The following is a 12,040-nucleotide window of genomic DNA, read 5'->3' on the forward strand; positions in this document are numbered from 1 at the left end:
ACTCGTGTCCCCTACTTTAGGCTTAGGACAGCGGGAGGCAATTTGACATTCATGTTACTCTGCTTCATTCGAGAGGTTGAACCAAATCATTTCGAGGAAGGCTCACAATGGTAAGCGATTGCAAATGCTGTGAACTATGCATGCTAGCAATTGTTTGCGATCTGCAGGCTGACTAGCTGCCGTGGCGACTGCGAGCAGACAATATTATTTGGTTTAATGGCACACAATGTGAACGATCATTCAAGTTCAAGATGACGGAGACACACCACCTACCTTTTCAGTCATTCAGACACTTTTTACTCTATCTAGCTTCGCAGGTCTTGAAATTTCCACCAGAAAATGTTACGTCAGCCGTCTTGTTTACATCAGTCGCACGCTGGAAACACGAGCTGCCACGGTTTCACACGCTGCAGAATGTTTCACATGTTTACTAGAAGATGGCGCTGCTGGTCAAATGCAATCATCATCATCGTTTACACGGTTGCGTTAGTTTCACGATACTAAAACATGTTGAATTTCACATACAGTTTGACAGGACGGACCAGCTGCACCGTTCATTATTCCGGAACCGTGTGCTCTAAAAACGACTCGCTAAAACTCCCCACTGTTTTGCTAAACTTCTTGATATTGTTCTTATTTTAATATGATATGGGAGCTGCATTTGACAAACTGAAGAGCTATAGGGAGTATTCACTGGCGGCCATATCTGTGTGCGTGGTTGCTCAGCGCGCTGCTTCCACAGTTCTTTTGCAACGTGCATTCCACACCATCAAGATTGCTGGTCTTCGCAGGCTATTAATGTGAGCTCGTTCTGAGCATGCGCCCTAAACATCACCCTCAAATATGGCGTCCAGTGAATGCTCTTTATAGGTTCATGGATACAGGGTCCGTGTACTGAGGCATGCAGACAAAAATTAATTTCTTTGCAATAGTTTATAATAAATTATAAGTGTGAAAGGAATTTTCTGATCACTGACTATTTGAAGTTGAAATATAAAAATATCCTACCAGAATTTTCACGACAATTTGCGGAGATTTATTCAGTGTAGTGTAAAACAGTGCTTGTGGCTTTAAAGTCTGTGAATATTTTAATAATTTGTGTAAGTGGTTTTCAATAAACATTGTTTTGTTCACTTTCTGTGGCCATGCACCATCCAGTGATATGCTCTTGGGACACTCATGGCCATGGGTGCCACTAACAAAGTTAAAAATATTCACCACAATATTTAGATTTTTTCTGAAATAATATTTCCCAGTGAGCAGTACGAACAAAACATCTGAAACAGTTTATCATCAGGTTTAAAACCCGAGACTGTAATGAGGGAAAACAAATAGGAAACTTTGAAGTTCGAGAAACTTTGAAGTCCTTCACAGTGCAATCTTGTGTGAAACAGAATCACACATGAGGGGACACACATGGGTTTAACAATGTACAAAGTACATGAAATATGAACACAACATAAACAGAAATGATTATGGTAGCCTTTGTACAGACAAAACTGGAATATAGTACACAAGATAAATTTATCAATACATGTCCAAAGAACAACACAGCACATGAAGCAATAGAGCGTGGCTGGCTATAAATAAAATGAATAAGTGAAATGAATCCATGAAATATATTCACATAGAACACCTTTACGTTGCACCTGCACATCTAAATTTTCTCTTCAGAAACAAACAAAATATTAAAAGCAGTGCAGATGTTTCATTACATGGAGTCACTTTAGCAATCTTTTATATAAGATTCTTGAGCCAGAGTACCATTATACACACAGTGCAAAAGTTTATTTAAACATCCACTATTTTGGTAACAGAGAAAAGATTATTCATATTTTACAGATGAGTGATGTTCCATAAGAAATGAAAGAAAAATATGTTGTACTGTACGGCTAGTTTTGAGTTACTACTCTTGCAGAGATTGCCCAGATTAGACTTGATTATAAATCTTTACAGTGCATGCCAAAGTAACTCTAGAGCAGGGGTAGCCAAACTGTGGCTCAAGAGCAGCATGTGGCTCTTTGTGGGTCCAAATGCAGCTCGCAACTACCTGGTAAGCATCCCTTCCCTTCCCTTCCCCCTTCCCCACAACAAACTCAAAAGAGTCATAAAAACAAAACAAAACAAAAAAAAAAAAACACTTGCATTTTGGTAATTTTGTGCAACCTAGAGTTGGTTTGCGCATCTGTTTTCCACGTACCGCTGCGCCGCTATTTGCTGAGATCCGATCAAGTGCCGTGTAGAAAAGCAGACGTTGCACGTGCCCCGGCGTATGTTCTCCTGCTTTTGAGCGCAGTCAAGCGAGGAGCAGTATCAACATGCCGTGCAGGAAAGGCCGTGCTACGGGGATGAACGCACAACTCTGGCTCCCGTGGGGAGCCTATACAGGAACTCTAGTGCCACCATATATACTGCTTTAAGGCACTCTTTTCTGTAATGAAGGCAGTGAAAACAAACAGCGAGCTACATTAACAAACACAAATCTGCTAAAAAGTGCCACAACATCCTTTAAACTGCAAGGTGCTGGTTTCACGAATGGGGATGCAAAATAAAAATACCATAATGAGCAATCACATTTTGAGTGGAATTCCACGTGGCAACAACCAAATGAGATGAAAGAGAAAAAAAAAAACTGCCTTGCCCGCTTTTACTGTAGCTCTTCAGATAAAATGTTTTTTCTTATGGTCTTATCGCATATGTCCATCTGGATCCTCCTGATCTAGTTTTAAAAATTATACCGTCTCTTCCTGTGCGAATAAAAATCTCACTAGAATGCAACTTTAATTTTTGCAGAAAGAGAACTACTTAGTGCATGGTAGTATGTACACAGAAAGGCCTAGTAATAAGAGACAATAAAAAAGCAACTGCATAGATTTCACACCCACACACATTGGTAGGATTCATGAAGAAGCATGTTACATGTTTCTGGGCCAAGAACAGTTCATATAATTTTTTTTTAGATGCAATAGCTTGTGCCAGAAATTTTGTCAGGGGCCATCCATATGTTGAAAATGAGTATTAATCTTTCAAAAATTACCTCTTTTGTAAAGCACTTGAAAACATGATTGAGTACACATCCACAGTATGCCTTGATGCCGCACATTCAGGGCAACACTGAAATACAGGTCAAGGCATTTCACATGATGTAGGCTGACCACAGGTGGTTCCTGTATGGAACATCATTTACCTCAAAATACTGTGAAACAATAAAGAACTGATTCGAGAACAAGCATATCAAGTTCTTAATACTTGTCTCTGGGGTTGTCACGTCAACTGGAGTTGTCAAAGCTTAGTTCTTCATAGTTTCCAGGAATTATCGCCTCAGTTCAGAATCAGCTTTTATAAAAAGTTAAAAGTGAGTGTTTTAGCATTTGGCAAACAACTGTGAGTGAAAACTGATGCAGTCTTGACTGTGTATAGTTTAATTATAAAAACATAAAACCAACGGTTATCTAAAAAAAGTGATATAAAAGTAAGTTAACTACCCTAGGCCTAGATAAATTTAAGTTTTCCAGCATACTCAGCACTGTTCTAAAGTAAACATACTCAGCACTGTTCTAAAGTAAAGAAAGCGCATTCAGAGACACTATGATATACTATCACAAAAAATGGACTGTCCATTCCATCCCTACTTCGAACATTTTTCAGCAGTGTACTTCAAAAACATGCTCATCTCGATCTTAGCTCAGCACTTGTTTGCTAATCGTCCAATTATAAAAATCAAAAAAAAAAAAAAGACAAGGTTCAGAAAAAACGTTAAGAGCCATGTGGAGAGGTAACATTGGGGTCGTCATCCTCGTAGAGAGAGTGCCTCGCTGAAGATTCGGGCGATTCGCGAAACACAGCTGCGTAACTCCTGCGTAGTGTAGTGATGTAGGAAGACAGGTTTCGGTTGCTTGCAATCTCCCTGTTCAACTTCTCACGCAGCTCTTGATTCTCGGCAATCAACTGCAGCTTCTCCTGTACAAGAGAATACATGCACCCTGCTGGTTTAACTGACTTTTGTGCAGTTCTAGAATTGTACAATTTCCATACCCTCTGCAGCAGCAACTACAGCAGGACTGCAGGAACAAGGGCCACGATAATAGATATACAGTGGACTTCCGTTAATTCGACCTCGACGGGACGTTGAAATTAGGTGAAATTATTCGAAGGATCGAATTAAAAAAAAGGACAAAAAAACGGTTAAAATTAAACTTCCTTTTATTGTGCAAAGTACTCACAGATAGTTTGCTGCCATCTGCGCTTAAAACGCGTATCCAAAAGCATGCTCCAGAGAGCAACGTAACTAAACATCACGTCCCCATAAAATCGCCCACTAAAAAAAATAAAATAAAGAAAAATAAAAAAAAAGTTGAAAAAAGTATGTTTTAAGAGTAGATTTTGGCGCCGGGCAGCCAGAGTGTCAACAACAAAGAAAAATAAAATCAAGAAAAAAAAAAAAAGAGAAAGAGAATTTGCGTTTTCTGACGCGCAAGACGGACTGCACACAATGCTACAGAAAAGTGCTTTGAGAGCGTGTGTTCCACTGAGAAAGCTTTATGAGCTAACTATGGCGCCGGGCGGCCAGACCTTGTAAGCAGAGAAAAATAGCACAAAAAAAAAACACGAAAAGACAGCTTGCACTTTTTGGCGCACGACCACGTGCTATGTTCTCCACGCTACTCCACGCCAAATTAGTTGCGCTGTGTCATCTGCTATGGTTAATTTCCACGGTGTAGAGGAGCAGGCGCATATTTGCGCACGTTCGGCTTTGCAGCAAAAGGCCTGTGTTTCACCAAACACTGGTGCAACAATAGTTGACCCAGTCTTGACTTTGTTCTTCCCAGGTAGGAACAATTTCTCTTCTGTATGTTCAGTAGCTACCCATGGTCTAAATGAATGACTTCCCTAAGCTGTGAGCGGAAAGATTTGCACCCCTAATCCTGGAATCCCTCGGAGACAGATGTTCCATGTCCTGGATGCTGCCTGTCAATGCTCGTGTTTTGAGCAGAAAACAACAGGTTCAGAGTACTACTATGCCAAAATATGTCCCAATCTTAAAGAAGCAAGTGCTGGCGAAATCATCATTTTATGTTTTTTCACACATAAGGTAGCACACCCAATGAAAAGGGTGGCCTTTGAGTTCTTGAGCAACTGACATATCCAAATCTACCGTGAAAACGAGCAAGTTGATTCATATTTTTTTTTTTACACATTAATTCATATTGGAAATGCAGACTAACCTGGTTTAGCAATGCTTACAATTTTTATTGAATGGTCGCCACTTAAAAGGAACTAAATGTCACTCCCCACATTGTGAGCCCGCGCGCATTCGCTCGGGACGAATTATCCAACCGAGGTCGAGCTAACGAAAGTTTACTGTAAGACTGTTCGGTAGAATAATGAATTTGAAATTAAGTCCTCTTTGAAATATTTCTCTCGATGTTGTAAGTGCTTACCTAAAAGGTAAATCTTAGTAACTTTAATTCTGTATCCTTATTTTTTTTTGCACTACTATCAGTCTCTTCTGTGACAAAGATAGTGGTGGGAAACGTAATTTGTATGTTTAACAAGATCTATACAACAGTTCAACAATCAGTTGCAAACACAGTCAAACACAGTTATCCCACGCTCCTTTACTAAAGGGGCACTAGAGTGATTTCTGAACTCAATCACCACGCTCTAAGTATTCTTGAAACCAGACTAAACCTTTGCCTACCGCAAAAATTTTGAAAAAAACGATTTGAAACTATTGAATTTTTTTATGTGCCCTATAAAGTTTATATGCAATACAAAGGCCAAGACAAATGCCAAAATATTTTTTATATTAGAAATCTTTGAGAAAAAAGGATTAAAGTACCGCTTCACTGGATTACCGCAGACAGTTCACATCACCTTGCACGCAAAAGGAACGCAAAATGGGGAGGGGCTGGAGGGGGATTTTCTACATTGATTCTAGTCCAATGCTGACACGCCGACACGATGTCCTCATCAAAATCAAAGTCGTCCGAGCTGAAATTCAATAACTCAGTTACATCGCTCTAACTGTTCGATGAAATATTCATTTCCTCATTTTCTGAAACTGAAGAGACGACACAATAACTTCGTTTTCGCCCCAATTTTGAGGCAAGATCGTCACTACGAACGCAGCGACCAGAAGGTGATGCCGCCATTTTTAAATCCCCTATTGCCTGCGTTGTAACAATTTTCAGCCCAATTCAGAAATTTACTATGCTTTTCTTTTCCGTGAAACGCCATCTATCCATGGCAAAGCTCACTAGAAACACGTGGACTAGCCCAGTTCGTCCATGGTAGCGTATTGGAGCCCGAATCAACATGGACGAGCCCAGCTCGTCTTCGGGGGGAGCGGTACAAACAGTGTGGACGAACCCAGGTCGTCCATGGTAGGGAAAGGGTTAAACTGACACATGTCTGATTTTCCTACTAAAAACAAAACCAAAGATCACGGCACGTGCGTTTTTCTGCGATTCGGCGCAAGAACCAGGGGGCTCAACCAGAAATGTAATGGCCAATCGTGAGCAGTTGCTTTCTGTGCACGACTCGCACACTTTTGGAAATCAGTCTGCCGTTGTTCGGTCCCCTGGCTTCGCGGGAAGCGATCGCTCGTGAACGGCTGTCACACATCCGGTGGCGCACTTCTGCACCAAATCGTAGTAAAATGGCCGTGTCGTGATCTCTGATCCCGTTTTTAGTATTATGTTTTTAATAGAGAAATTGTATGTGTATCAATGTAATCTGTGGTGTTTTAGAATGCTTAGCGCCCGTATACTGAGTTATGATTATAAATTTACGATCTCACGAGCCACTTAAGTCATCGAAGGTATGAGGAAATTTTGTGTTACAATTGCTACCCTAGTTTTGCCAAATAAATTTCCTATATATTGACAGAGACAGTGCTGCCTTTAGGGAAAGAGGAAAATTTCAATTACTTTAATGCAAACTTTTTAAAACCATTTTCTGTCAAACATGAGAAAACGTCATTTTGACCTTGACACAAGCAAAATCGCAAACTAATCAGTTGAGCAGATGTTACTCAGTTACCAATGGATCCCGTCAGTAGTAATGCTAATCCTGCATTTTCAGGCGAGTCCAATCGACTCCAAAAGACAATTGCTGGCAACACTTTCAATCGTCCTAATTTCTTTAAAAAGCCTCAGAATGTTGAGACATATATGGGAAATACCCAACTTATATTTCACTTGTCAAGGGTCAATGTTTTCAGTTCAACATTCAAAAAGGTCTTTTCAAAATCAATGTTATCAAAAGAGGAGATGGCCAGCACTGCAACAATAGCTGACCCAGTCTTGACTTTGTTCTTCCCAGGTAGGAACAATTTCCCTTCTGTATGTTCAGTAGCTACTTATGGTCTAAATGAATGACTTTCCTAAGCTGTGAGATGAAAGTTTTGTTCCCCTATTCCTAGAATCCTTCGGAGACAGATGTCTTGTATGCTGTCTCTGAATGCTCGTCTTTTGAGCAGAAAACAACAGGTTCAGAGAACTATGCCAAGATATATCCCAATTTTAAAAAAGCAAGTGCTGGCAACATCATCATTTTATGTTTTGTCACACATAAGTTAGCACACCCAATGAAAAGGGTGGCCTTTGAGTTCTTGAGCAACTGACATATCCAAATCTACCGTGAAAGCGAGCAAGTTCATTCAAATTTTTATACACATTAATTCATATTGGAAATGCAGACTAACCTGGCTTAGCAATGTGTTTACAATTGTTATTGAATGATTGCCAATCAAAAATGAAGTAAATGTCACTCCCCACATTATTATCCGGGTCAATAGAGTGTTTCTAATGTTACCACTGGTAGTAAATCAGAAGGATTATCCTGCTATCATTACTGTGACATGAAAGAATATGCACATATATTGTACTACAAACAGTTGCAAAGATTTCAGACTCCTGGGAATTGTACATTTTGACCCCACAATAAACATTTTTTTTCCATTAATTCAAATTTACTTCTTACTACAATCAAAACCTTTCTGCCACACTACAGTCAACGACGTGATTACAACAGCAGGGACGTCTTTCGGTTGTCCCGCCTCCGGCACAAGCTTACTACATTCGAAAGTACTTTGCAATCTCGCAAGTTTCGAGCTTGTTCGTGCCAATAGTGCCGCACTGCGTACTCCATACGGCTTGGCGAGTCTCACTGGCTCATAGTCTTCACTAGGTACCATGTTGAGGAGGAGAAGTACAATGCACAACGCAGGAGACATTTTCCCTGCGTTATGCGACAACTGCCGGTTTTGCCCAATTCGAGTCAACCTTTCAATGAAGAAAGCCCATGAGTCCACTTTTTCGCAAAGCCCTCGAAGTGCCCGTCGAATGACGAACCCAATAAAGCTTGAACCTAAAATTGTGATATGCATTACATCCGCACACACTCCCTATTCCGGTACACACCAATCGTTAAGATTGGCTCCCCTCGTGTCATGCAGCAAAGCAAAGGTGTATGCCCGGTTGGCAGGGATCAACCTACGTCCAGGTAAGTATGAGAAGGAACGGAACAGCGGAATGCACCTTGTCGTCGTCGTCGCCAGGTCTCCGGTACAGGGCACTGTGCACATGATCCCTCCCTTCGGTGGCAACATGCGACGGTATCCTTCGTGAGAGAAAAGACGACCAGTCAGGAACTGAATTGGGTGCCCAGTGTAACACAACTTTAGCTCAGTTTCTAGCCGAGACCTACCGTGGAAAGATTACGCCTTCTGGATTCCATTGCATGACAGACAAGCTCGATAAATACGGAAATAATGTTGCGTCAAAGTGTAGGGCGCCTACGAAAAAAATTTGTTATGTTTTGCCCAGACCAGATGCCAAACTTCTAGAGCTTGCCGTTATCCGATTAAAAAATTACGAGAGATTCTCGGAAATTTTCAAAGACGAAATGACGGCCAACGAAGCCCGCAAATGCATGGAAATGACTGGCATTTGCTACTAAAGACGGTCCTCGTTTGCTTGTTGAAAATTTTGGAAAATTGCCTCCAACATTTAAATAAGAGCACAGTATGTTCCGAAACTTTGGCGCCTGGTCCTAACCGCTGGAGCTACATTTGTACAGAAAGTGAGCATTTGGGCATACATTGTTCAGTTCTGCTTCGAGGAAAAACACTTAATTTTTTTTGCAGACCATCAGTACAAGTATATTTTGTATTAGCAGGACATAGAGACATTTGTTATCCATTCAAACAGATATTTACAAAAAAAAAGGGGATAATGTTACATGAAAATCATCTTCACTGCATGTTTGTCAGGCTTGAAGGAGATTGCATGGGAGATTAACTATCACAATCAGTCAGCAAGGCATGCGGAACGAAGACAAAATGGTGTTAATGACCAGATGGCACAATAACAAACTGAAAGAGACATAGCTGAAAAATGCCCGCATCTCCACGTGGTGAATGATCTTGATTGGGGCGAAGCTCTGGTGGTGCTGATGATACTGATTTTGTTCATATATACGCAATTGAGCATTTGACCACAGCGCCCTCTCGTCTATAAACGTTGAGCCAATGCATGCAAAGTTCAACGCGATTATACACGCATTTGACCGCAGCGATCTCTCCTATATAGACGTTGAGCAGCTACATGCAATGTTTCATCCATGACATCCCCAGCTCTTGAGTTACTACCACATCTCAGAGCCCCCTAGTCGTCCCGCAGTCGTGGCCGAGTGGTTAAGGCGATGGACTAGAAATCCATTGGGGTCTCCTCGCACAGGTTCGAATCCTGTCGACTGCGCAAACATTTTTTTCTCTTTTTAAGAAGACAGTTGGGATGGCAATCGATGTCAGCACGGACGCCCGACAAGGCTAGACCCTAAGGAGCTTCGGCCCTAAAATGTGTCCACCCATTCACATGTGAAAACGCAGAAATGTTGGGTGGGTGAATAAACTGCTGAACCATATTATGCGAGTGACGCCTTGCACAACATAGCCGCGGCACTTCATTTGACAGCGTGGTTAGCGACGGGTCAGTGGGCAAGGTGGGTTATTTTTATTATTTGCATTTCAATAGTTAATTGTCATATTTACAGTCGAATCTCGTTAATTCAAACTCGAGGGGGAATGAAAATTTGTTTGAATAAAGCAAAGTTTGAATTACCGGGAGTTTCCTCCCATAGAGACGCAAAGGACGGGACCTGCATGTTAGTTTTAATTATCCACAAGTTTGAATTAAGAGAGTTTGAATTAATGAGAGTCTACTGTGTTAACACAAGTGAGAATAGGTTTGCAGAGCAGTGTTGGCTTAAGGTTATGTGAGCTCCTTGAATTCAAAATGGCAACATGAGTGGTTTGTGTGTTTTCATTAAGTGCGACCACTTCGTGGTCGCACTAAACTTTCAGCCTTTCCACTCTGGTGAAGAAGGAAGACCAGCGAAGCTGCACTATGATGAGACAACCTCAAGGACGACTTCTTGGACGACCTCAAGGACGGCGCCTAGAGGATGGCACCTAGGACGACCTTAAAGACGACGTCTAGGACGAGCTCAGGGACGACCTCAAGAACGACTTCTAGGACGACCTCGAGGACGACATCTAGGACGATGCATAGAGAATTTCAGCCTTTCCACTCTGGTGAAAACCAGAGTGGAAAAGCTGGAAAGGTTGCCGTCATCTATGAGCGAGACCGGCAAACCAGTTGTTTGGTTGCCGCCGTCGCTCATAGATGGTGGTAGCTGTCCAGAGTTTTTGTGTCGTGTGCCCGGCGCTTTGCAACGAAAAATAGCATCAAGAACGAAACGCATGTCTTCCACGTTTCTCCTCAAAAGGAAGAGCTCCGCTTCACCATCGTTGGTGCCTTCGAGGCAAATTCACATTTGTCTTTACGAAGAGCCACACATTTGTTCGGTGTATCCAAGCACACTGTGTGCAAAGCTATCCACGAGATGTGCCCATACAAGCTCAACCCGATTCACGAGTTGTTGCCCGGTGACTACAAAAAGCGACTCGACTTTTGCCAGGACGAGCTCCTCAGGATTGCACAGGATCCATCATGTCTGAAGTTTTTGCAATTTAGTGATGACGCAACATTTCACCTGGACAGGCAGGTCAACACCCAGAACTGCCGCCACTGGAGTTAGACGAAACCGCACTGGACTTTCAAGAGGGCTTCGCAGTCGCTGAAAGTAAGTCTGGTGCGGAATCTAGAGAGAGGGCGTCGTCGGCCCCTTTTTCTTCGATGGAAAGGTGTCTGGAAACACCTATTTGCAGATGATGCAGGACGAGTTTCATCCCGAGTTGGAAGCACCGCAACTGCGGCTAGACGTACACATTTTTATGCATGATTGGGCACCACCCACTGAGCGACAAGTTTAAGGCACTGGCTAGACACCATCTTCTCAGGACGCTGCATTTGCTGGGGATCCCAGAGGCCAAAGATTAACAAAAAGAAGCATTTTTTTTCTTTGTCTTCAGAAATAACAGGAACGTAGAAAATCTTACGAAAGTATGCCAACCACTTTACCTATTGCTTTATTTCTAGAGAGACAAAGCCCGCAAAACTCATTCTGTCAGCCACGCCTACCTTTCTTTTTCTTGTGGCCGTTCCTTGGGCTGACGGTAAAGAGGATCGCCTTCTACCGGATTAAGATTCCAGATGTCCCTTTCGAGCTGCAATCAAAAGGACAATTTTGAACGGAGAATACACGCGGATATTCTATACTAGAAAGGCACCGGCATTTCCATGCAGGAACCAAACCAAGGGGCTTTAAGCTGGACACTCGGTGAGAAACTTAAAGGCCCAGTTCGCAAACCCTGCAAGCCATGATCCGGTAAACAACCCAACCGCTCGGCTTGTATTCCGTGGTCTAGCAGTTGGCTACCAGCGTAAAGTGTGATTTAACTTTACAACGGTGCCAGATATAGTAACATGCTGTATAATTAACCTGGGACGAGGCGAAATAAGAAAAAAGAAAACTCTCAAATGCAGCTACTGCTTTAGTTCAACAAAGTCCCATGTATACGGACATAAATCTTTTCCGACGGAAAGAAACACCTCCTAGCAAAGAAGCCAAC

The 12,040-nt window shown here is 42.1% G+C and overlaps 1 protein-coding gene across 2 annotated transcripts in view; it reads right to left on the reverse strand.

Annotated features, from left to right (window-relative positions):
• Window positions 1-3,547: 3,547 nt before the first annotated feature.
• Window positions 3,548-12,040, reverse strand: part of LOC115328913 (protein Daple) — a 44,429-nt gene continuing 35,936 nt past the window's right edge. For both annotated transcript variants that reach the window (XM_029990363.4, XM_040211626.3), the window contains exons 13-15: window positions 11,550-11,635; window positions 8,544-8,625; window positions 3,548-3,960 (exon numbers count right to left, since the gene is read on the reverse strand). In XM_029990363.4, coding sequence (XP_029846223.2) covers window positions 3,757-3,960; window positions 8,544-8,625; window positions 11,550-11,635 — 372 coding nt within the window. In that variant the 3' untranslated portion in view covers window positions 3,548-3,756. The remainder of the gene's footprint in view (window positions 3,961-8,543; window positions 8,626-11,549; window positions 11,636-12,040) is intronic.

This window comes from Ixodes scapularis, unplaced genomic scaffold (genome assembly GCF_016920785.2).
Source record: "Ixodes scapularis isolate PalLabHiFi unplaced genomic scaffold, ASM1692078v2 PGA_scaffold3__209_contigs__length_174095766, whole genome shotgun sequence".
NCBI lineage: Eukaryota > Metazoa > Arthropoda > Arachnida > Ixodida > Ixodidae > Ixodes > Ixodes scapularis.